A 26489-nucleotide genomic window follows, 5' to 3' on the forward strand; every position below is an offset into this window, starting at 1 on the left:
TAGGCAAGGGAAGGAGGGCCAGTATATACACAAGTCACGTAGACCTGCCAAGGTCTGCCAGGACCTTAGCCTTTGCTAAGGTCAAGTGTCACTCACTGAGATGGACTTGTCCAGCCCTCCACAGCCCAAGTCTTAGGCTGTGTTCTAGTTTGAGATATGTATTCTAGGACTCACCCAACAAAATGGGGGAATAGCCACAAAACCAAAGATGGGTACTGAAGGAAGCTGGTGTGTCCCTTGGGCCTTGGCTAGTCAGCTGTGCTGGGCCAGGGTACTGGGATGCCTTGTTACCTCCACTTTCTGCCTGAAGTCCTCTCGGCTGGCGAGGAGCTGGTTCAGTGTACTCTGAGCATGTTCCATGTGGCTACAGTACTCTCCATAGATCAGGAGCCTAAAAAGGGGACAGCAACATGTACACAGCGCTCACCACATGGGCGCCAATCAAGTAAGACATTTACAGCTGCTATGGGCTGAGCTACAGTGCACAGGCAATATGAACACACATGCACCCATGCATCTCTAAGATGCATGCAGCTACAATGTCCTGACTCCTTCTCAGGCAGGCTGGAGAGCTCAGGAGTAGAGCCCCAAATGGCTCTACTCCCCTAACCCCCTTGACAGGGTTGGGGGGAGGGCTCCCAAAACATTAACAAAGGAGGGTTACCCAATTTCCTTAGCCAAGGAGACCACCTCCCATGGGCCTCCTTCAAGTTGTGACTCGTGGCTCTACCTCTGTTCTGAGGTAGAGCCTGGAACAGAGAGAAGGTCCTGCCTAATGGGGTTCTCTGCTTGCCTCTAGACCTAGCATGGGGACTATTCATGGCTCAGGTTCATCCTAGGGACACACAAATAGGAGGAAGCCTCTGGTGTTTCTTCAGGGGTGTCAGTGGCCACATCCAGAGATATGCAAGGCCTGTGCCCAGCCAGAAGCAACAGGGTCCCAGCTTCCCTAGCCAGCCCTACTTAGCTTCTGCTTTCCCCTCCTCCCCTCTTCTCCCTAGCCCACGTGTCACCATCTCTCTTTTGCCATTCAGAACATCTTTTTGGTATCGTATCCAGTCCTCTTTGTCATCACCTGGTTCCATGTGCTGTCCCCAGGGGATGGTATCTCTTCAGACCAGAACATCTGCACTCTCAGGACAAGAGGGCAGCTAGCCTACAACTCCCTCCCTAGACTTCCCTGAACACACATGAGCTGCTGAAAGAGGAGACAGTGCCACAGGATAATGTAATCAAGGACAAGCATGATGGCAGCCACGCATCACTAGACTGCTGCTCCCTCGGTGACAGTGTTAAGGGTCCATTCTCCAAGCAGTCATCCGAGGTTACTGAAGCCCCAGTAAAGTGCCTGAGACAGCAGCTGACGAGTGTCAGCCCTGCAAGGAGCTTACTGGGAGGCTGGGTTTATCCTGAGTGTCCCAGCCTCCCCCTACCCCACCCCAATATGTATCAGGGAGTCTGTGAGAAGGACCCCATGGATCCTCCCCCATCGGACTCTAACAACCTTGCAGCAGACTCTGTCCACTGGGACTCTTACTCCTCTTAGGCAACAGACACAAGGCTGAGCAGTTGGCTAGAGTTCGTGCAGGAGCCACTCTGAGAGAGAGAAGCACTTGCTATAGTTCCTGGAATGGGGTGAGCTTTGTTTCCTAGTGTTCTCTCTGCTTCCTCCGTGAAGATCTAGATGTGAGCTCTGAACTGTTGCTGCTGTTATGCCTTTGCTCCACCATTATACTGGTTTGAATAAGAACACCCCCCCGCCCAACGCTCATACATCTGAATGCTTGGTCATCAAGGAGTGGTATTACCTGAGAAGGATTAGGAGGGGTGGCCTTGTTAGAGGAAATGTGTCGCTAGGTGTGTGCTTTGAAGTTTCAAAAGCCTGAGCCAGGCCCAGGGTCTTTTCCTGCAGATGCAGAACTCTGAAGTGACTTCAACACCACTTACTTGTGCCTGTTAGGACAATGCACTACACTCTGGAAGTGTAAGTACGCCCTGATGAAATGCTTTCTTTTGTGAGCTGCCTTGGTCAAGGTGTCTCTTCACAGGGATAGAAGAGTGGTTAAGGCATCATGAACTCTAACCCTCTGGGAACCACAGCTCAATTAAACACTATTCTAAGTTGCCACACTCATGATGTTTTATCACAGCAATAAAAAGTAACTAATACACCTAGGCTTTGGGACCAGATGACATTCAACCCCTTCCCAAACTCAGGCCCAGGTGCAGAGGAAGAAGGCAGCAGGCAGGAGCCCTGGCACCGTGCATTACTAGCTTGACAAGCATAATTCCAGCGGGGCTCCCTGTTCATCCATAGGACCCCAAAGGGCCTTTGGCACTACCTATTCTGACAGATGCACAACTACAATCCCAGCACAAGTGGGAATTAAGGAGCTCAGGCTCAAGGGAGGTTGGGATGGATGTAGCTCTGAGGCTGAGTGTTTGCTTAGCATATGGAGTCCAGACATTGTGCAGCATGATTCTGTGCTGTCTCCTATAGGTGCTCCACCTACCCCCCTCGCCTACATCAGGCCCAGGAACACCCCAAAACCATACCCTTAAACTGCTGACACTTGAAGCCTTTGATGCAGCAACCAGGGACTTTCCTGCACTGTCCCCTAACCCTTTTGTCCATGCACAGATTGCTTCGAAGCATAGAATCTAAACGTGTTTTACTGTTCTCAAAACTGAACAAATGATTCATTCTGAGAGTGTTTCAGGAAGTTGGCTATGGAAGTAAGAGGTAACAGGCCTTCATTTTAACAACCAACATTTTGTACTATTAAAAAAAAATATTGGGCCTGGAGAGATAGCCCAGGGGTTAAAAATAATACTAGCTCTTGCAGAGGACTATGTTAAGTTCCTGGCACCCATGTTGGGTGGCTTACAACCACTTACAACTCCAGCTCCAGGAGAATCTGATGCCCTCGTCTGGCCTCCATGGGCACCCAGCACTCTTGCACACATGCCCCCACACAAACACATAGTTAAAAATAAGAGGAAAAAACATCACCCACAAGTTGGAAATAAGGCTACAGAGGCACAAGCCTAAGCTCACGCATCTCATCCTGAAACAAGTCCTCCTTGGCATAGCTCCATCTGGCTGGCTACTGCACTTAATGAGACTGGGGGTCAGGGGGCAAGGCTCCGACAGGGCACACAACAAATGACCCATCAGAGACGAGGCACTCCAAATCTTTGGGGCTGTGGTCTTGGAAGGTGTGGGTCTCCCTTGTGGTACAGAGCACACGGGCCTCGGCTTCTGCTCGATATCAGCTTCAGACTCCCTCCAATCCCCACTGCAGAGCTACAGGGCATGGCTAAAACCAAGGCACATGCACAGAGGTATAGCTGTTGTACTTCCGGACATCAAGTTCTGATCCCACCAAGAGCAGGCACCTCTTCCCAAACTGCCTATGATCCCCTAATCTGTTTGGCCTGCAGAGTGTCAAGGATGGAATAGAACATGTCAAGTAACTTAAACAGAAAAGTTTCCTTGGGTTTTAGGCCTGGAGGCTACAAACATTAGCCACCATGATCCCAATGAGCCAGAGAAGCAGAGAGGGTTGCAGGGACCCCACAAGTCCCTACTATGGAAGTGAGGCTTGGAGTTTCCCAGCCCTCCAAGCTGTGATGGAGAAGCAGTGGGTAGTGACCCTGGTTTCAAAGAGGAACGAGGATCCAGAGACGAGTGAACCCCTGCCTCAGCTCCGAGAATGTGAGGCTGAGCCTCGGGGAACTTCCCTGCCTCTGTTATCCTGCCTGGGCTGGTTTCCAGGTACACAGGGTCTCAGGTCCAGTCAGCTGTCACTCACCTTTCCTTAAACTCCAGGAAGACCTTGGCCAGGGTACTGCCCCCAGCCATCATGGACACATCGATGGCTCGCAGAAAGCTGTGATGCACCTTGATGAGGTCCTAAAGGGAAAGTAGGGTCAGTGTACAGCTGGACATAGCCAGGCCCCGCTAGCCAACACACCCCAGAGGTGCTGCGGGTGCTCATCTAAGCCCGTGAAGACTAGTGTCACTCAGCTTCTAGCAGGTGTGTCTAGCTTTTTGTTTTGTTTTGATTTGGAGGCAGGGTTTCTCTGTATAGTCCCGGCTGTCCTGGAAGTCACTCTGGAGACCAGAGTCTGGTCTGGGTTGAGGCTGGCCTCCAACTCAGAGATCTGCCTGCCTCTGCCTTAATCCAAATACTGGGATTAAAGATGTGGGACACCGCCACTTGACTAACTTTTTGACATTATAGCCCAGTGCCATCAACAGAGTCAGCACTCAAGAATCACACAATTACAAAAATATAAAATTGCAAAACAAATCTTAAATGTTTTACGCAAATCTGAGACTTAGGGTTGGACTGCATTCAAAGCCATCCTGGGCCATATGCTCCCTGCCTCACAGGCTGTACATCCTTGTTACAGTGTCCAGAACATGGAGAAGCTGAAGCACATTATTATGGTCATGCAGCGGAGGGAGCTGCCCAGACCCAAATCGGCCTCTAGGGACACAGGGCAGCTGCCTCGGGACAGACTTGAAGCCAGAAGATGGAGAAGGCAGTGTAGCTGTTCTCAGCTAGCAACCTTGTGGCCGCCACGCTACTTGGAAGAGTGGAGTCGCCTGCAGCCACTCAGCTCTCAACTGCTGCAAGAAGTAACACCCTCGCGATGTCACCTTGGCCTAGAGGAAGTAAGATTCCTCAAGTTCCACCCCAGATACAGAACGGTGCTCAGAACACAGGCCGCACCCTCTACTCCTCACAGCTTCTTTTTTGTCACAAGTCATTTGTACTGGTTGAGGCCCAGACAGCAAAAGGAACGCTCTGGTCAGCCCTGTGTGGGAGAGTAAGACACACCCCACCACAACCTCAGTCTTTGAGCTAATGGGAGGTGGTAAGGAGCCAGAAGCAAGCAGCATGCTCTGAGGGGCATCCATTCATGTGTGACATCTGGAGTTGTAAACCAGCTGCCTTCACAGGCTAACCTTCACACACGGTCATCTGGTGCACATGAGTGGTCAGACACCTGCAGAGCAGAGCAGTTGTGGGGCACACTTCCTTCTGTATTAACAGAAGCCTTGCTAATAGCCCTGTGGGTCTCAAGTCTGCTCTAGAGCTGTGTGAGTCTGTGCACAACTGACAACTACCATAGCAAGTCACAGGAAAACTCTCAGGTCACACCAGATATCAACTCTTCTGCCTCCTGAAGGACAGTCTCCAGTGTGGGAAGCTATCCTCCCATCTGTCAATCATAAGCCAGCCAAGGCACCAGCAGGGATGCAGCTCCGCAAAGCCCCAGGGATATCATCTTAGGAGACAGCTGTATACCTGGCAGGAACATGCCAGAAAGCTTACCTCCAGGTTAATGAAGACAGTAGCCATGTCCGCCGGGCTCAGCACCAGCCGCAAGGGACCCATGTAGTTCTGGAAGGAAGAAGTTTATGCTGCCGCTCAGTATGTGGGGGCACTTTCCAGTCAAAGCCAAAGCCACCCTGCACAGGGAGGGCTCAGTGCTCACTGGATAGCACATGCAGAGGGCAATGTGTGACTGCACAAATATAGGATTGCACAATGGGCAAGCAGGCTGGGACCAAGGCCACAACCCATGCTCACAGCACAGCTCTGTGGAGGCCATAGTAAGGCTAGCCTGGGTCAAGGGGTAGGAGGCTCCCTACTTGCCATTCAAGCCACACTGGGTATGATGGTTTGAATGTGCTTGGCCCAGGGAGTGGCACTATTTAGATATGAGGCCTTGTTGGAGAAGGTAAGGCCTTGGTGGAGGAAGTGTGCCATTGTGGGGGTGGGCTTTGAGACCCTCCTCCTTGCTGCCTGGGAGCCAGTCTTCTCCTGTCTGCCTTTGGATGAAGATGTAGAGCTCTCAGCTCCTCCAGCCCCATGTCTGCATGCATACTGCCATGCTCCCATCTTGATGATAATGGACTGAACCTCTGAACCTATCAGCCAGCCTCAATTAAATGTTGTCCTTTATAGCAATGGAAACCATCTAAGACACTGGGTCAAACTCCACACTAGAGAATAGCCGAGAGGATTTTAGCTGACGGCGGTATTGTTCTTTATTCAAGGGCATGGATGCACCAGGAAGATTCCAAAGCAAGGCCTACTGTGTGGTGATGGGGGCAAGGTAGATGGATATAGGCCACTGGCAGTACTCAGGGCCTTGGGTGGCATCTAGTCACATGGCCCATCACACTCAATGTGCTACTTTCCTGGCTACCAACAAAGGCACCAGAATACCCCACGGGGCGAGGGGAGGCTTGGGGAACTGGGAGGCTTTCCACAAAACGGAGGGGAGACACCTTATGTGGGAACATTACGGCAAGGTGGAGGGGCTGCTACCCCAGAGTGCTGTGTCAACTTACAGTGGTTCTCAGCCTTCCTACAACTATGACCCTTTAATACAGTTCCTCATGTTGTAGGGACCCCCCACAATAAAATCATTTCATTGCTACTTCATAATTGTAATTTTGCTACTGCTATGACTCATAATGTAAGTATCTGCTATGATGCAGGATATCTGAATTGAGATCCCAAAGGGTCTCAATTGAAACCTTCTGGTCTAGAGTCTCGAGAAGAGCGTTTTAATGGAGGGACTGCCCAGTTCAGACTGTCCTGTGGGCATGCCTTGGGGGCTGGCTTGATCATTCATTGATGCAGGAAGACCCAGCCCACTATGAGTAGCACCAGCCCCTGGCCTGGTGCTCCTGGGCTGTTTAGCTAAGCATGAGCCTGTATGAGCCAGCAAGCAGTTTTTCTCCGTGGTTTCTGCTTGAGGACTTGCACTGATTCCCCCGCTGAGACTGTAATCTCCAAGTTAGGATAAAATGAACTCCTCACTTCCCTAAGTTCCTTTTGGTCAGAGTTTCCTCACAGCCAAAGAGAGAGAGAGAGGAGGGGGGAAGGGAGAGGAGGAGGGGGAAGAAGAGGAAGAGAGAGAGAAAGAGAGAGAGAGAGAGAGAGAGAGAGAGCGCTGGGACGGGTGCTAAGACCCTCACCCTGGGCTTCCAGGACAAATGGCTCTCACCTTCTCAATGTCCTCCAGGGTGCGGTAGTACTTGGCCTCGGTCTCCTGAATCTCTAACAAGCAGCAGCTTCTCTTGTCATCCTCAGTCATGCCCATTTTCTAGAGGAGACATGACACATGAGCCAGGATCCCACTACCTGGCCATCCAGGTAACCGCTGCCGGCCACCTGTCCCACACAACAGGATGATACCTTTCCAGTATGGCCACGAGATTATTGAGTGTGCAGTGAGGCCACAGCCCCTCCCCCATTATCTGTGGTTGAGGAAACTGAGGCAGGTGGACAGGAGAGGTCTGAGGGTTAGCAGCAAGGGAGGCACTAGGCTTCTAGACTCCTGGGTATTCACTCCTGATTCAGAACCCGGAACCCTCATCAGCCTACAATAAAAGCCTCAGGAGAGGACCCTACCACATACAGGTGAGGTGTGCTCATAGCACTTGTTTGAGTGGGTCAGCCCTGTCCTGCAGTTGGCACTGGCTAACTCCTTGGAGACCCACAGCTAACCCATTCTGGCTTCCAAAACCAAATGCCCCAAAGGCCAGACTTCCCAGAGGAGCATCCGGCCTGCACCCAGAGGGCCTGAGGAGCAACCGGCCTGCACCCAGAGGGCCTGAGCTAACAGTTCACCAGTGGGTCACCTGGGGACCATACTTCTACAGCAGGAGCACACTCCCTGACGGGGAGACGGGCTGCACAGGGTGGAGTGCGCCGGCTGTGAGGAGCTTTACAGCTGCTTTCTTTTGGTTTGCTCAGCTCAGAGAGCCTGGTCCGCCCCAAAGATTCTGAAGAGCTAATAGTGGACAGATGCCTACCCAGCTACCCTCCTGTTGGTCCTAAGAGGACCCTTAGGCTCCACACCTCAGCACTTTCAAGCACTTTGCAACATGGAGCGAGGACTTAGCGAGGTCCATCAGCATCTGAGGCAGCATGGAGTTGGGTAGCAGTGAGGCCCATGGGGTGGATCTGCCTGTCCATGTCTCAACGAGAACATGGTCCTTAACTTTCTCTATGGCCTCTGATACCTTCCCAACAGGTGGAAAGACCGCCGGCAGGACCCACCTAGCTTGTCTTACCTGAAACTTACCTGCATGTATCTGATCTGAAGGCATGGAGGAGCAAACAAGATTGAACCAGTCAGCAGTGTCCACTGTCCTCAAGCCACGCTTGGGAAGTAAGGGTCACCACCGGCAGCCCACCCTACAGTCAGCCCCAGCCCCAACAGCCACGTCATAGCCCTTCCCAGAGCCCGCTGTGGAAGGCCCAGGACACAGCATAAGGTGTAGAGTCTCCTTGCAGATCCTTCCATGCTGGGCTCTGAAAGCAGAACCTGCCTTTACCTCACTACATACAAGTGAATCCAATTACCTCACTCTTAGACAGCTAGTTCCGGACAGGATGAGAGGTGGGGAAACCCTTTGTTTTATCTCAGAGACCCCCCACAGCAAGAAGTCTACATCCCCCCTGTGGATGGACTAGACAACTCAGGAGATCCAACATCAGTGCTGGATATTAGAACACTGGCTGGCCTTTAGGACATGTTCCTGTCCTGGGGTTCTTCAGGACCAGGGACAGTGACTAGCTCTTGGGAGAGCTGCAGGAGTCTCAGGAGAGCATGGGCGCATCCACAAGCCACCGTGCCTGCATACTGATATTTACCCCCAGAGAGGCCTTAACCAACCTGGTGGGGCTTCCTAGGCCACAGCAGGCCAGCTCTGGGGAAGCCCTGATCAGATTTTCAGCAAGGCTGGGGAGTAGAGCTGACTATGGAAGCCTCTCCCACCTGCTCTGGAGCCCCGAGCATGATAGGGAAAAGACTAATCATTAGACGCCCGGAGACGAATGTGCATGGTGATTTGAGAGTGGTGCAAGGAGCCGCAATACACCGGTACAGCCTCCATCTCCCCTCCCAAGCCAGGGACACAGCGGGACACCAGCAGCCTGGGAGATGCTCTATGGGCTCTTTAGGATTCTTCTCTCAGCTTTTTGTTTCTCTGCCACCAGCTGGAGGCTCCCACACAGATGGAAGACAGAAATATTGGCTTTTGATACATTTCCCACTTCTCCAGGAATACACATGTGTCAAAAGCCTCCACAACTGACAAGTGGCAGGGTGCCCACCTTCGGGGAGTTCGGGGGGGGGGGGTCTGTGGGAGCTGTGGCCTGCCCCTCCAGGGCCCCCTCTCTGGATCCCTCCAGGCGGACCCCCACCTTCCATACAGCAGCTGTTGGCAATAGGCCAGAACTGGCACAAACCATCGTCCGCAAGATCATTAGCCAAGGCTGCGTGAAAATAAATACCCTTCAACATAAAAGGCACGCAGCTGGCCGGTTGAGCGCCACCTGCCTTCTCATTCTGCACACAAAGAGTTACAATGATGCGTGCTTAGTAGCACCATGTTAGACTGAATGCAGAGTTACTATTTTAAACCTCTGTGGATAGGCAGGACTATGAACCTTCTAAGAAAAAATTTGTAGCCACTCTGTTGGAGGAGCCCAACAGTCATAGGGCCCTCACAGTGTCTCAACAGAACTGCAAGGACACTGTAGGGTAATGTCCCCCAGGGGGGAGGCCAGGAAGGACCTGGGTCTGTACTCAGGCAGCTCCCATGGGAAGGCTCAGTTGCCTATAGCAAGGGTGGTACCCGCGTGGGGGTGGGGTGGGTGCTCACCATGGGCTGCTGTACCTCCACCTTGATGATGTCCTCATAAATGTCATCTCCTTCATCTTCACACGGGACACAGTCGTAGATGTCCTCGCCCAGGTCATGCTCGCTGCACAGGGAGAGGTCGGTGAGCAAGGGAGAAAGGTCTAGCCGCCTGGACTAGGAGGCTGCAGAGCAATTCTGTGTCTCCCACCTTGGCTCAGGCTCCCCATCTACACAGTGGAGTTCCTCTGTGGCTTTGAATCAGCCCGGCACAGGCTGCCATGGGGAAAGCTTTGAAAGCTTTCCCTTCCCCAGCGATGCCCTAAGCCTGGAGTAAATGCCGGAGACACACCAGCCAGAGCCGCCTTCCTTCACTGGGATCCTCTGTGGATGATCGGCAGAAATGCCCAGCTCTTACCCCAGAACAGAGCTCCTGGCTCAGCCCATGCCCAGGAGCCCCAAGTGTGCCATTGTCCTTGTGGCCCCATCATGAAAGTCAAGGGTACAGGACCCACATATGGCTGCCTCTTACGCACTGTGGACACCATGCAGAATGGAGAGAGACACAGAATACATGGTGACCTTCAGTGCCCAGGAGAGCAAAGACCAGTTTAAAACTCAGGAAAGTTTCAATTCTGCTCACAATTCCTTGGCCTCCTCCAAGCTACTCGTAACCACTAATTAACACTGGCTGTCTACTTGGTGGGTGCCCACAGTCGCTGGTGTGCTCTGAATGAGAATGGGACCAGGAGGCTTATTTGAATGATTGGTCCTGTCACTAGCTGGTGGAACTATTTTGGGAAGGATTAGGGGTGTGGCCTTGCTAGAAGAGGTGTGTTACTGGGGGTGGACATCAAGGCTTCAAAGGCCCAAGCAAAACTCAGTCAGTTTTTCAGTTTCTCTCCTTCCACCCCCGCCTCCAACTTGTGATAAGATGCAAATCTCAGCTACTGCTCCAGCACCATGTTGGCTGCCATGATCCCCACTATGACAGCCACGGATTCACACTCTGAAACTGTAATCAAGCCCCCACTAGAAGCTTTCTTTTATAAGTTACATTGGCCATGGTGTCTCTTCACAGCAATAGAAAGTGGCAAACCTCTGAGCATGGCTGAGGAGGGCCTCTAGATTACACTAACTGAGGTGGGAAGACTCACTGGGACCCTGAACTGAGGACGAAGGAGAAAATGAGCTAAGCACCAGCATCTACCACCGCCTCCCCTGACAGTGAGTGCAGTATTGACATCTTTTTTTTTTTTAAGATTTATTTATTATATGTAAGTGAACTGTAGTTGTCTTCAGACACACCAGAAGAGGGCATCAGATCCCATTACAGATGATTGTGAGCCACCACGTGGTTGCTAGGATTTGAACTCAGGACTTCCGGAAGAGCAGTCAGTGCTCTTAACCACTGAGCCATCTCTCTAGCCCCAGTGTTGACATCTTAACCACAGCAGGAAGCAGAGAGAGTGCACTCTTTCTCTCTCTCTCAAAGTCTGCTTCCACTTCCAATGACATACTTCCTCTAGCAGGGCCATACCTCCCAAACACTGCCAGCAACTGGGAACCTAAGACTACAAGGGACATTTATGATTCTAAGCACCACAGGCGCCTCTGTGCGGCTGTTCTTCAGACCCCTGCCTACATGTCCAGGGTCCCCAGGCACACCTGGGGCTACTGAGTCCTCAGAACACGCTTCCACCCGCTTTGTGGTTGCTAATGAGGCTGCCCCACACTTCAGCAAACTCTTCCTTCACTCTGAACCCTCCCCACCATGCTGCAGGTCTCCTCACGAAGTCACAGTGCCATCCCACACCCACTGCCTCAGAAGAGGCAGCCATGCCCCAGGGTTCAGAGATACAGACACAGGACAATCAATTATAACAGTTACACAGAGAACTGCCGATCTACTCTGAAGCTTTCTACCCACACCAAATTTCTCTTTGTTTCAAGTCAGTTTCAACTTTGTAGGTCAAGCTGGCTTAGAACTCACACTGGAGCCCAGGCTGGCCTAAATCTTATGATATTCTTCCTGCCCACTAGTCTCCTGAGTCATGGGATGAGGGGGATGTGCCACCACGCTCTGCTTAAGCTCTTTTTATTATTGTGTACGTGCATATGGTGAGGAGATCCATGTGTTACAGGGCATGTGACAGTCAGATAAGGTTGTGGACTCCATTATCTCTTTCCACATTTAATTGGACTCCACAGATCTAACTGAAGTGCCAGGCTTGCACACAAGCATTTACTCTCTGAGCCATCTCACTGACCCGCCAACTTAAGTTTTTAAAAGCCTTGATCTTTTTAAGTCCTTAGAGGTGGCCATTTTCCACATTAAATAATACATAGGCCTGTGCTTGCCTCCACACAAGCAAATGTGCACACATACACTCCCCATGGCCTGAGCCCCAAGTCCTCTTGGCTCTTCTCCTTGCCTGTACTGGGTCATCATAACTGGGGGACACACAGTGGGTTGTACACAGTCCCCTGCCATGCAGGGCCTACACTCAGAAGTCAGGCTCACCTCAGAACATCCTGTGGTCTTTCCAGCTGACCTACCCTAGGCAGGTCTGACTGGCTGTCTCCTGGAAACTGTCACTAGAGATAACATAAATCCTTTCCCTGGCTTCTCTGGGCTCTGTGCCAAAGGGTCCAGCCCTGCCACTCTTCTCTCCAGACGCCTGGGCCAGGTGAGGGCTTCAAGGTCCTCTCTGGCAGATACTAGTAGGCCAAACTTCTGTTGTGCAATAGAGCGAGGCTGGAGGCACAGCAGCTGTCTAGAATTCCGACCACATGGAACTGAGGGAAACCTGCTTCCAGGCTTCAGAAGCAGACTGCTCCAGGCAGATGAGACACCTCCCGTCTAGAGACAGACACCGGCTTCGCTCCAACAGGCTGCGGGAAGGACGTGATGGACAGGGAGCTTTGACGTTCCACAAGTCAGTGGAGGGTGTCAAATGGGAGAAAGCTGAGCCTGAATGGGGGTCTTATGGGTCGGAAACCAGGCAGCATCGGAACCCCCCTTTCTCTCATCCCACCTCGTGAGGATATCCAAGACGATTCCAGGACTTGGGCCCCACTCAGCTGAGTTCCTTGCCAATAAAGACCTGTACACAGACCCTACCTAGGACTTACTGGAACCAGCTCTTGAAGCATGACTGTTAGCTCTACTAAGGGCCTGGCTCCTAACTCAGTTGAAGGTGGGATGGCTGAAGGCCATGGTTCTATTGTGACCTCTGCTCTGATTCATAGTAAAATGTGCATTCCTGTCCACATATTCCATGATACTGGGCTCTGAAGCTTCCAACAGACGGACAAATGTACAAAGAGCAGGTGGCATATGCAAACCTTGGGTGGGGGAGGGATCAGGCCCATTGCAGCCCAACTCAGCAGTGGGGTTTGCATGGAAGTCCCAGCAGTTCCTAGTAAGATGAGGCTTGTTGAATGACAGTGTCATATCTCCCACGAGCTTGTGGGCTCAGGCAAAGGTGACCCCTCAATAGGTAAGCTTTTAGCACTCCCAAGTGACTCTCCATCCCAGCTATACACACCTGTATCCATTGGCCTCCTAAACCATGCAAAATGGAGTTTTCCTAGTGTCTTTGGTAAGGAAGATTTCTAAAACTAACAGTGCACCTTGGCTGACTCACTCCAACAAAGGGACTCTCCAACTCCAGTCCCAACCCATTCCACCTTACCACAGACCCACCAATCCCTTCTCCATCCCCACCCTCAGCCTCCCTCCTGGCTGATTCTCAATAGACCGCCTTCCCCATAGCAAAGTCAACCGCACAGACAGCTCTTTCCTTTGGCATCTGGCTTCTGACCTCTGCATCTCATCTCTGAGTCCACAACGAATTGCATCCGGTCCTTTGTGATACTGAGCGAGTAGTACCATGTGATCCAATCTCTTTTTCCGTGGAAACTGGGCCACTTAAAAGTATAACAGAGTGTAGTGCCAACACCAGGGAGGCACAGAGAAATGGACTCATGCAGCTTCCTAGCCAGCAAGCCTTGCCAACCTGGTGAACTCAGGCCATGGGGAGCAAGCAGGGGAGCTGGAGAGATGGGCTCAGAGGTGAACAGCACATACTGCTCTTGCAGACGACCCAAGTTCTGTTCCCAGCACCTTCAGCTTTCTTCTGAACTCTGTGAAAACCTGCTCTTCCAATTGCACATGCCTCCACCCCATACATGCTTAAAAACAGAAGAAATCTGGGGCTAGAGAGATAGTTCAGTGGTGAGAGCACTGATTGCTTTTGTGAAGTACCTGGGTTCAGTTCCCAGCAACCACATGGCAGCTCATAACAATCCCTAACTCCTGACCTAGGGTATTCATTGCATTCTTCTAGTCTCCATGGGCTCTGTATGTATGGTACACATTTATACATGCCCGAAAAACACACATACGGTCAAAAAGAAACAGATCCTAAAAAACACATTAAAAATCTTTTTTTAAGAAAAGAATGGGTGGCAGTTAAAGAAAAATGCCCAAACCCAGAGTTTCCCTTGTTTCCACACGTACAAGTGCACACCGCACACACATGATCACACACAGTAGTGTTGGTATAATGAACAGAAACTGCTATGTAAGCATTTCTCCCGCAGAGACAGAGCGAGCAAGCCCGGGAGAGCGCACACTTTCACTTCTTTTGAAAGCCACATGCTGGAGCTGCTGGGTATAGAGAAGGGCAGGCTTGTCTTCACAAGCATTTGCCCAATGCTCTTCCCTATGGCTGCAGCATCCACATTCCTCCAAGTCTGGGCAAGTTCCGGTGCCTCACCGCTCCTCTAGCTACTGCTGTAGCCACGCTTTGTAGTTTAGTCGCTGAAGTGGACAAGCATTGATTTTGCATTTCCCTACTGACTACTGGTTGTGTATTGATGGTCTATCTTCCTCTACGGAAGGTACATTCAAAACTTCTATTTCTAAATCTTGGAAGATTCTCTTGTTGAATTTTAAGCTTTTTATATATTGCAGGTAAAAGCTTTGGCATATGTTTGGTGACAACCTCTCACCCCATCTCTAGACTGGCTATTTGTTTTGTTTTATTTTTTTTTTAATAGTCCTGATAGGCATTTCTTTTTTTCTTGTTTTCATGTATACGGTTATTTTACCTGTATGTCTGTGTACCACATGTGTGCTTGGGGCCCTCAGAGGTCAGAACAGGGCATCAGATCCACTAAGAACTAGAGTTACAGGTGGTTGTGAGCCAATACACAGGAGCTGGGTGAACATGACTCAGGTTATCTGCCAGAGCAGCAAGAGTCCTTAGCCTCTGAGCCACCTCTAATGTCCTTGACCTCTGAGCCACCTCTAGACCCTGCTAAGCATTTATGCTTAACTGAACAAAGGCTAACTTCTCAGATTTCCTTCTGTGCCACCCCAAAACTATTTGTAATCCTATAGAAAAAACCCCTTTATCTTACCTAAGAAACCTCTGCTTTCCTCTAAGCTACAGAGGGCTCCTGACATCTTGCTTCAGTGCTTCTGTTGAGGTGCTGGATCCACTCAAATGAACTAATTCTGTATATAATATCCCACAAGAATACCCGTGTATTCCAGAGTGATCTGCCCAGGACTTCCTTCTTTCTGTTTGGCTTCTTAAACACCTTGGACAAACTTCTATCCCGCCCTAAAGCTCTGGGTCCCTTCCAGAGCTCTCGCCTCTGACCCATGGCACCTGGCTGCCCTGTGCAGTGTGCAAACAATGCTGTTTCATGTCAGTTTACAGGAATGTGTGTGATAGGGTCTAAGCCCCCCAGCTTTCTTCTTTTACAACACAGAGATGGACTGTTGGGAAACCTTTACCTGACAACCCAAGTTCCATTCTTATTCTCCTCACAGTGGAAGGAAAGAACTAATCCCTACACCGTGTCCTCTGAAACTCCACCACAGGCCATGACACCTAGTTTTGTTAACTGACTACAGGACATTATGACATATGCATGGAGACTCTGGATCCTGCTACTTCTCCTGACATAATGTTTTATTCTAAGAGTGATCCCAGCTAGACTCAAACTCTGTCCTGTAGAAGGCAGAGCTGACACCACCACAGAAATCAACTTCCAGCTGCTTCCACAGTTTGCTGAAACTCATGGGTCCCTGACGTGTGAAGGGTCAAGTGTGGATGTGGGTAGTAGGCTCGGGACTTCTGCTCACTGAGACCCTGACTCTAAGCACTCAATAACTTTCCTAGCCCAAAGTCTCAAAGTCTTCATGTTCCTCCCACAAAGCAGTTCTAAAGGCCTGAAAGCTAAATGATCAGGTTCACAACAGCCACAGCCCCACCTATTCTCAGTACCAGTTTCTATGTGAGTTTTGCTTTTGCTGCTGGTGTCAAAATACTCTGGCAAACAAACTATTTAAGAGAAAGGGGGTTTATCTGGCACCCAGAATACAGTCTGTGTCTGCAGGGAAGTCAGGCAGCAGGGACTCGAAGCAGCCAGTCATACCACATGCAGATCACATCAGAGAGCAGAGAGCATGTTCTCTCACTCTAGCAGAGTACATGCTAGAGTGGTTAGCATGCTGGTTGCTCAGTTCACTCTATGCACTCTCACTGAGCCCATGATCCCCTGCTAAGGAATGGACCCACCCACAGTGGACTGGGTTTTCCCACTCTCTGCACTCTCACAGAGCCCATGATCCCCCATGATCCCCTGCTAAGGAATGGACCCACCCACAGTGGACTGGGTTTTCCCATGCCAATGAACATGATCCCTCACGGCTATGCCCAGGGGCCGACCTGATCTAGACAATCTCTCACTGACAGATGCTTATGAGATTATTCCTTCCACTTTCTCTCAGCTTTTGTCTGCTGTCCAGCGCCTCTGAGTACACTGGCACTACTGGCTGGAGGAATGTTAGTCTGACCTTACCATTCCATCATTGAAGAGAGCCAGTTCTCCTTAGATATCAGGCAATCCCCATATGCACCAGCATAAATGGAGGCTTAGAGAGTACCATTATGTGTGACAGTACAGTGACTGGAGGAGTGGCCTTCCTCCAATGAGCACATACAGAAAAGCCTCTGAGGGAACTGTCAGGTAGAAAAAGAGAGACTAAGGTTTATCCTTCTCTGGTCACAGAACAAACAAGACCACAGGACTGGGCAGCTGGAAACACCATTCACACAGGACTAAGATACTGGGGACACCCCCTAGCAGACACCACAGCATCAATGGTACTGGGACTCAGGGAACACACTACAGCAGAAACCTTAGCATCGCATGGTACTGAGACACTGGGAATAGACTCCAGCAGATAGCGCAACATCACATCATACCGGGGAACACCCCCAGAATGATCACCCAACACATTATTTACTGTTGTGTTCTGATCTTGCCTTCCCCAAAATCAATGGTGGCCAGGAACATCCATTCTGGCAGAATTGTGTTTCACACACCACTTCCCACCATCTCTCTTAAACACCCTCAGGTCAAACATGGTCATCCAGAAGCAGAAAAGGTATGAGTGAGTTAATCTGTGTGTGTGTGTGTGTGTGTGTGTGTGTGTGTGTGTGTGTGTGTGTGTATGTGTGTGAAGCTGTTCTAGTGCCTTAACCTAGGGTGGCAGAGCCTCAAAGTTGCAGACCCCACATTCTCCCCCTCCCCCTCCTTCCCGCCTTCCTCCCCCCACCCCTATCTTCAAAGCGTCCTGCCCAGAAGCAGCCAATCTGATTGCTGTCTGTATCCTGGACTGACACACAGAGCCACAAGGGTGCCCCTGAGCAGACTCTCCACACCGATGCCATCTGCATTTATACGATGCAGTCTCTGCCCATTATTTAATTAATTCAGGTCAACGAACAGCTTCATGCATGTTATTAGCAATTAGAAAACCGCAGAACTTTAGTTTCACACACGCATACTCCAAAGTACCAGAGAAATGAAGAGAACAACAAAGAAGAGTTCTTTTAAAATGAAAATAAAACTAAAAGTAAAATCAAACATGGTAAAGTAAAAAAAAATACAATAATCTCAGTGATCAACATAAACAAGCAACAATCATATACTTCTGGGTTGACCCATATTCATCCTAAAATCAGTTCTGCACCCAAATCCTTGTTGATCCTTAAGGTAGAGATGGCTTCAAGGTGGGAGCATGGCAGGGGACAATGCTTAGATGAAAAGGGGATTACTTCAGTGTTGCTTTGTGAGGTGACAAGCTCAAGCTTTATGATGCCACCTCCAGCGTTCACTTTGTGGGGGCTGAGGGGAATAGTGTTTGTGATCTCAGGTCTGGGGAGGTAGAGAAAGGCAAGTGTCTGGGACTTGCTGGCCAACCAACCTGACTTAATGGGAGAACTCAAGGCCCCTGACAGAACCTCTTTCAAAAGAAAAAACAAACAAAAAATGGCGCCCAAGGAATGCAGCCAAGGTTGATGTACTCATGTGCGTATTAGACATTCACACAGACAGAAAGCTGGGCAGAACCCACGGCCTTTCACATGCTAAGTGCCTCATGACACAAGATTAAACAGCAAAAAAATGAGCACAAAGGCTAGGCTATGGAAGCCCAGGGGCTACACAGGCCTCTCAGGGTTATAGAAATCACCCCTCTTGATCTAGTTGCCATGAAAATACACAAGAACATGTGTGTGGAGTGACCACCCCACACCGTGGCAGGACTATGACAATCAGACATAGCTGGGCCACACTATGTGAAGGACCCTTACCTGCCCCAGTCCCTCCTGCTCTAGCCTCTCCCTCCTGCAGCTTCCTGAAGCCGCTGCCACTGAGAGACGCAGCATCCTGACTCCTCTGACACCAGACTAAGCTCTTCCAGAAAGAGCCCAAAGTGTCCTCCCCACCTCCTGCCTGAGCCTCTGTGGCCCACAGCCTCACTCACTAGCCCACATGGTAGCTGATTCTGGTATCCTGCCTTTCAACGAGGCAGCTGCCCAGCTCCCTCACTCTGAAAAACAGGGAGAAATGAGCAACTGCCCTTTGCCTTGGGCACTGGGTGTTTACAGGGGACATAAACATCGAGCTGACAGGCTTGGCACACAGTGTAAACCCAGCCATCCCCAAGCATGAGGCTGGCAGGCAAGCCTGTGACAAGCCACCATGAACTTGTTACTAGGAAACCAAAGGGGACGTTTTTGTGACCTCAGCCCACACCAGATTATAGTTCATCTCAGGGCACAGGCAGCAAAGAATGGCTGATGTGGGCTGGATGGTCTGCGTGTGGGGACAGACAGACAAGACACAGAGACACTTAACCACTCTCTGTGGGAGAAATCACTCTGACTGCAGGTAGGAGCAGGGAACCATCTGACCAGATCCACCTGACTTCAAGTCTGCTGGGGCTCTGTCCCCCCGACACACACACACACACACACACACACACACACACACAGCAACTACCTCTTTTCTGGGAATCCCTCCTAAGCAGAAGAGCCTAGAAATATCCATAGATGGACAGATATAGACAGACTGACAGGCAAGGTAGCACTGGGTCACGAGGCTAGTCCCATAGGGACATCCTAGGCCCCTGACAGATGGCCCAGTGTTTCAGTTCCTCCTCTGTCACATGGTATCGGCTGTGTGGCCTCCAGCAAGGCACTTCCCCTCCTGAAGCTCTATTAACCAACTGCAAAATGGTGGGCAGAGCCCCCACCTGTGTGGTTGAGGCTGAGGTGGCATAGAACTCTGCAGGAGCAATGTGGGGAACACAAATGGGTGCTTCACATAAGGGCTGTGCATCCGTATTCTGAGCATCTATTACCACCTCGTGTCCTGCCCACCCCCTCTATGGGTGGAGACAAGTACCAAGGTAAATGTATGAAGACCGGAGGACACCGTGAAAAAGTCAGTTCTCTCCTTCTGCCTTGTAGGTCCCTGGAATTGAACTCAGGTTGTTAGGCTTGGCAGCAAGCCCCTTCACCTGCTGAGCCATCTCGCTGGTCCTGGCTCTTCCATCTATCACTCTATGTTGGGCTCAGGTCAAACAATCTGCCTGCTTTGCTCCTTACAAATGACCTGAAGGGAGCTCGATCTACCAGGACAGGGATGTAGGAAAACAATAGAAACCAGTGTCAAGGTCACCCAGTGCTCTGGACAGACATCTAGAGAAGACATCCTTTTAGCATGGCAGGGCTTTGGGTGGCTTCTCAGAGGTGACATCTGGCCTGGGTTTTTAGAACCCAGTGTGACCTGCTTACTCATTTTGCAATGCTCTCTCTTAATGTGCTGCTGTGTGCCACACTTGTGCTGAACACAAGAGGCGTGACATCAGGAAGGTCAAGTCTTCATCTCTCAGGGTTTCTAAAAGACATCATTGGATTTGCAAGGCCCCATTAGATAGGACAAAGCTCTCTGCTCCCAGCTGGAAAATGGCAGCATGTCCATACACGGCTCTAACACTCTCATTCTTGCTGCCTCTGCCAGAAGAGAAAGGCCGTGGCTGGCTTGGTCCTGTGAGATCCTGAGCCTTGTCTGCTGCATCTGAATAGTGAGAACAGGAGGCATAACATGGAGCCTGCCCCACATCAGGAAGGGCCTTCCTTTCCCTGGCTCAGAGGTCGCCAAAGTGACAGCTGAGGTGCACTGCATTCCCTGTACTAAGGCTCACAGTGAGGGAGCTGGGGACCACGTACTCTCAGGCCAGAATGAAATAGGAAAACATTTCTTAGTTCCCAAGCTAACTGTAGCCCTCTTTGCAGGCACTGGAAATGGGCAGTTGGTCAGACTACCAGACCGGAGGGTTGGGCTATACTCCCAGGTCACGACAGGGTCAGAACAACCAGCTCTAATTTCCCAAAAAAGGTATAAATGAACCCCGGACTTTCCCCAGACTCCTGCCCAAAACTCAGCAGAGGCTGACCTGGCACACAATTCAAAGTCCTCAGAAAGCATCCCAATAGACACTTGTTATTTGTGGGGAGACATTTTCTTCGGTTTGTGTAGCCACAGGTAAGGTGACCAGGTTCCTGTAAGCAACAACTCTAATGAAACTCTATGAGTCACCAAAAAAGGACAGGAAGGAAGGCTGGGAGAGAGTGCCTGGTGTATGGGCGTTAGGAAGATCTGAGCCCAACTCCCCAGAGCCATGCAAAGGCTGGACCTGGCAGCGGGCATCCCTGGGACCCCAGGGCAGACAGGAGAACCCCTGGAAGTTCATGGGCCAGCATGCCAGTGAAAGCAGCAGAAAAAAGAATAAAGCCCCGTGGAACGTGAAGACTCACACGTGAAATTGCCCTCTGACCTCCACGTGTGCGCTGTGGTAACAGGAGCTGAATGCACACACATACATATACGTGCACAGACAGACAGACATGACAGTAGACGTGGGGTAATTGTGAGAAGAGTCAGCAGGAGTGGAGGAGGCATGAATATAATCAAAGTCCATGAGTATGAAAACGTCACAGTGAAACCCATTATTATATATAATTAATATATGCTAATAAACACACTGAAAAAAAAATCCCAATCCAGGCACAGCGGCACACGCCTGTGATTCAAGACCTTGGGCGACTAAGGTAGGAGGGCTGCAGCAAGTTCCAGGGCAGTCTGGGCTACAAAGTGAGTACAAGATTCAAAACAACAACAAGTTAACAGTCTGAGACACACCAAGCAGTACCTCCTGTAGGAAGCCTCTGTCCTCCAGGTCTAGATGGGCATGTTCAGGGACAAGGTGCAAGTCTCAGGTCTGCGCAGGTGCTGACCTCTGCTCTAGCACCAAGGCAGACTCTGCCAGGCAGCACTTGGGATGGAAGGGCAATTATTCAGGCATGGAGCCTCACCTCCACACTGCCCTTCAATAGAAGGGGACCCTGTCAGAGCCCCATCTCCTCCCAGATGCAAACTCTAAAGCCCCCACCCAGGCTCATTGTGACAGCCATGAATTGCCTGCAGAGAGACAGTCTCTGAACACTGGTTTCCTAATTCTGTCCAGCCAGTCCCCATGGCCAGAGCTTACACGCTGGGACCGAGACGTCCAAGAAAGGATACACGTGAACTCCAGCACCAAGGAAAAGCACAAGTGAGACACCAAGGGACACTTGAGAGGTAGCTCCACGCACAGGCAGTGCTGGAGGTCCAGCTGAGGTGGCTTAGACAAGAAAGGGGAAAGACCTTCTGATCCCTGCCTGTCACCCATGGAAGAAGTCCAGTGTCCCAGCCCTAGGCAACAAGATGGCAGGACAGGACTGCAGCTTCATAAAGTGAGCCCAGTGCTAAGGCCTTTCTATAAGAGCCTCCCACCCTCTCCTCTAGCCCACGGCCTGCTGTCCACCCATCACCTCAGCCAACAGCGTTGTTGCACTTGACCTGGGAGAGAACCATCCCCACCTCTACAGGAGGACGTTTAACTTTCAGCTTTCCTCAGACAATAATAGGTTGGTCTGAAACTTTTCCTAGGGGTGTGTGAACAAGGGTGCTCTCTAAAGGGGCCTGGAGACATTCTGTTGTTGTTTGAGAGAGTATCTTATGACCCAGGCTAACCCTGAACTCCTGATTCTCCCATCTCAGCTTTTGAAGTGATGGCATTACAAGTATGCCTCACTATGCCTGGTTTTCCATTCCTCCTTCCCACTGGGCCTTTTCTGTAGAGTTGGCTTCTAGGAAAGAAGCTGGGGTGAACATAAAACATCCTAAACATGCCCAACTGACCCCAGGCTTCGAGCATGGTATCCTGCGCACACAGGTCTCATGAGCAGCACTAAACCTGAAAACTCTGAAGATGGATTCTAAACTGTCTCTGACAGTGTTGAGCAGAGGGAGGACCATGAGAGGGAGGACTACGAGAGGGAGGACCACCTGAATGAGGGCCCCATACAGGGATATGGCCCTTGTTCTCTCCCATTAAAGAACACTGCACAGAACGGCCCAGGCTTGGAGCTTTGGGAAAAACTTGACCACCCTCCCAGATCACTGCCAGTCCTGCCACCTCAACTCCTCCAGGGCACAGAAGGGCTCCAAACCACCTTCATTTATATACCTTAAGAATTACCCATGATGCTGACACAAAGCACCAAAAGCTGCAAAGTTGTTTTATAATGCAATAAAACATGCAGCTATACACTTACAGATAGATTACAGTCCCTGGCTTGGTATGAGCCCATTTGTTTAAGGTACAAACTAATTTACCTCAGAGGACAGTGATGTCAGAGCCAGCACAAAGCAGGCTCTGCCATGACAGACTGGAGTCTGTGACCTCAAGTGAACATCTGTGCATGTTTCAAGATGGAGATGAGGAAACTGAGGCCCTCGGAGGGACTAAGCAACCAGAGGCAGCAACACAGCACAGCCGGGACAGTTACACTGCATGAGCTGGGTGGGGCATAGGTGCATACCCTTGCTTTCCTGAGCCCTGGGAATGCTCCCGCCATGTCACCTGGGCACAGAGGGACAGCTACACAGCCCACGAGGGGTGGGGCATAGGTGCATACCCTTGCTTTCTTGGGACCTGGGAATGCTCTCACCATGTCACCTGGGCACAGAAGGTCCCCAAATGAGAAAAAAGAAGGGAACAAAGCCAGACCTTTGTGACCCCAGGTCCCTGGCTGCTACACCTCACTTGTAACATTGCTCCCATGCCATCATCCCCTCCAGTACAAAGCAGCCACCAGTCCTGCTGAAGGGGGTGGGGGTGAATACCAGGCTTAGGCAATGGGATCAGACACTTCCAGAGGCAGACCATTATGCAAACCCGGGTGCCAATTTTTAGAGCAATTGAAAAACAGGCCTCTCCTTTTGAACTTATTTTGCTTAATAATGGCATTTTTAAGTGGCTATGTTTTGTGTGCAACATCTCAACCAGCTGCTCTGACTGTTTGATCACACAATTACTTGACAATCTGAAGAGGGAGCCTTATCCAGTGAGGTTCTGCTCCAGCTCCTAGAAGGATGTTTGCGACTATGACTCCCCACTGCCTAGCTCAGTGGCTCAAGGCTATGCACGGCTGCCATGTAACAAATGGATGTGGACTGATCTCATAGCATATGCCCAGCCAGAGGACTGACTGACTGTGATAGAAAACTCAATTACTTGTTGGCAGCTGTTATCTGCAGATAACATTGCTCTGGCAATATTTTGGGTCAATCAGTTCAAATAAAACACATTCTTTGGATTAATCTTACCTGTTTCTTCCTCCATTTTTGGTGTGGCTACTAGAAAGCCAGCAGTCACATACATAACCTATGTCTGATGTCCTCTGCATGGCACTGCCACAGCCACTCAGAAATCGGGGGTTGGGGGATGAAAGGTGCTCTTGGCCAATGGGGCAGATTAGGTAGGAGCCCCCAGGTGCTCGTGGTGCCTGTGAGCACCCTGTGGCTCACTCACAGCATCCGACACTACTGTCCATCTTCCCAACAGTGCCTCCCAGCACATACTAATGTCATGTTTTACAGAGGAAACTGAGGCACATCAAAGCAAGCAGCCTGCTAAGACCATGTGGGCAGGAAATGACTGTGCTAAGGCTCAGCCCACAGCTCCAGGAGTCCATGGTCCAAGCGGACAATCAGGACCATCCTCAGGTGGCATAGAAGGTGGCTCTACTCACGGCTCGTCTATGTGCTGTGGGGTTGTAAAGCTCCAGGCAGCTCTCATAGGAAGGCCTATCTGAGTGTGGGTAGATGCTACATGGAGATCCAGGACCCCTCAGTCAGGGACACAGAGGCAGCCTGTGCCTGTCCCGTGTGACCCATCCATCTTGTCCCAAAATTCCCTTTGAGCTTCCCCCTGCTGTCTGGAGCAGAGTGTCTCAGAAGTCAGGCCAGGGTCAACACCTCACTTTTATATCCAAGGCCTGGCCCTGGCTAGACAAGACAGACAAGGCTCAGCACCCAGGCAGCAACTGAACTAATCAGTGTGGCTGATTCGCTGCATAACAGGTCCCTCAACCATCCGTGAGGAAGCCAGTGCTTAACACCCTTACCACCACTACCACAAGTGGCAGTGTCTGTGTCAGGGTGGCTGGAAGGGTCCTGCAGACATGAGCACAATCACCATTACGGTGTCCATCCCTTATACTCTGAACATGCCTCCACTCACCCACCCACATACACAGCTGCTACCCAGGTGCCTCATGCCCTCCTCAGGCAGGCTGTGTAATGGACAAACACCATCCACAGAGATGGGTACCAAGAAATCTGCCTTCCAAGGGAAGGAGAGGGAAGGGGGGTGGGGAACACAGAAGACTTATTAAACTTGAGCCCTGGGACCAAACTGTAAGTTAAAGACTGAGACACACCCTCCTTCCCCGTAATTTCCAGTTCAGGTTTGCAGTAACTTCAGGGTTAAGGATTAAGGGGCTGAGAAAGGAATGCTGTTGCTGAGGAGCAGCTTTTGGCTGGACAAGGCTACGTGTTCCCCGACTTGCATTCCCACGGGAGTAGTTCCAGTTTGATTTGGATAGAGACCAGTCGCCTATCAGAAGAGGTTTGAAGAAGAAGGAGGTGGGTGCCCAGGTTGCAGGCAGGCTAGTCACATGGGAGTCCTTGGAACTGAAATGCTACCCTGGCCGCCTCCAGGGGAGCAGTCTGAAAAACCACAGGAGGGCATCAGGCTATTTCAAACCTGGCCCTGGATCCACAAGATCTGCAGGGTCCTCATCCTCTCAAATCCCAACCTGAGGGACATTGCCTGAAAACACAGACGAAGTCTCAGGAGGAAGATCAGAACTGTTCTCAGCACAGGCCCAGAGCTCCTCAGCTGCTATGGGACCACCCTACAGGTTAACCTGGAGCACAGGTTAGGGAAGGGCTGTGCCACCAGCCTGAATGCACCCCATCCCCTGTGCCCCTATGGCGCTCTGCCTGCACCTGAGTATCCTATGTCCCTCTCCAACTCTTGAGATGGGTCAGAGTCACAGTGGTATCTGGCATAGCAGGCAAAGGACTCAAGGCCTTGGATGACATGTAACCCTTTTCCCTCTGAGGGACTCTATAACACAGGAGGGATTCGACCAGATGTCTGAAGGAACTCTGGGCTTCCCGCCCAAGGGATCATCCCAGGTCTGCCTACAGGTGAGGACTCTCCAGCTCTCACAGACCTGCCTGACAGGGCTGCCAGCCCAGCCCAGGACAGACAAGCCAAGCTGTGGATGAGTTCCAGGCACGCCAGCCCGTGTCTGTGGGCTGCATGGGGCTCAGAACAGCTATGAATGTCTCCCAACACACAGTATAAACTTGTTTCAGACATTATAGTTGGGAGAGGGGGCCTCCTTGAGCATTACACCTTTGTATATGACTATGCCATATCACAATGTCACAAGGTTAGACACATCTAACAGACCTTGCAAACACACTGTGCTCCATCTTAGGAGACACCCCAGATCGGGGGAGGGGTGTGAATGCAGCAAATCCCACTATGGGTCCATAAACAGTAGGTGCTCAGAACACTCCAACCCCAGCACATTTGATTCCTTTCTGAGCTGGTACAGAGACAAGGGTGAAGAGGGTTGGGAGGGTGGCCACAGAAGGACCACATTTATTTCAGAACAAGGCAATACATGTGGTAAAAGAGAAGATAGCAGTCTATTGGAAGGCACAAAGGAGGCCTGGGCTTGGGAGAAAAGCAGACACACGGGTTAGGACCTAACAATAACAAACTAGGTCCTGGGCAGGCCCAGCTCCTCCCAGCCTGGTAGAGTGGGCTGTCCAGCCCCTCTCTCCTTCCCACGGTTAGGCTCAGGGTGGGCTACCTCCCTTCACTGGCAGAGAGCTGGGTAATCCTACACCAGTCACATGATCCGACTCATCTGACCACAGCAGGTTGAAGAGTTAGGCCAAAGGCTCTGTCACCCCTGTAGGGAAATGACCCAGCTTGGTCTGTATGTAGTAGCGGGGGGGGGGGGGG

The 26489-nt window shown here is 50.9% G+C and overlaps 1 protein-coding gene across 6 annotated transcripts in view; it reads right to left on the reverse strand.

The window, feature by feature from the left end:
• The window catches only part of Vav2 (vav guanine nucleotide exchange factor 2), a 169354-nt gene that overhangs the window by 32946 nt on the left and 109919 nt on the right, over positions 1 to 26489 (reverse strand). For 3 of the 6 annotated variants that reach the window (XM_031369486.1, XM_031369484.1, XM_031369489.1), the window contains exons 5-10: positions 9704 to 9806; positions 8119 to 8133; positions 7036 to 7134; positions 5349 to 5417; positions 3816 to 3916; positions 292 to 391 (exon numbers count right to left, since the gene is read on the reverse strand). In XM_031369486.1, the coding sequence (XP_031225346.1) occupies positions 292 to 391; positions 3816 to 3916; positions 5349 to 5417; positions 7036 to 7134; positions 8119 to 8133; positions 9704 to 9806 (487 nt within the window). The remainder of the gene's footprint in view (positions 1 to 291; positions 392 to 3815; positions 3917 to 5348; positions 5418 to 7035; positions 7135 to 8118; positions 8134 to 9703; positions 9807 to 26489) is intronic. The other 3 variants (XM_031369487.1, XM_031369485.1, XM_031369490.1) reach the window with 1 other exon arrangement.

This window comes from Mastomys coucha, unplaced genomic scaffold, assembly GCF_008632895.1.
Source record: "Mastomys coucha isolate ucsf_1 unplaced genomic scaffold, UCSF_Mcou_1 pScaffold15, whole genome shotgun sequence".
NCBI classification, from domain to species: domain Eukaryota; kingdom Metazoa; phylum Chordata; class Mammalia; order Rodentia; family Muridae; genus Mastomys; species Mastomys coucha.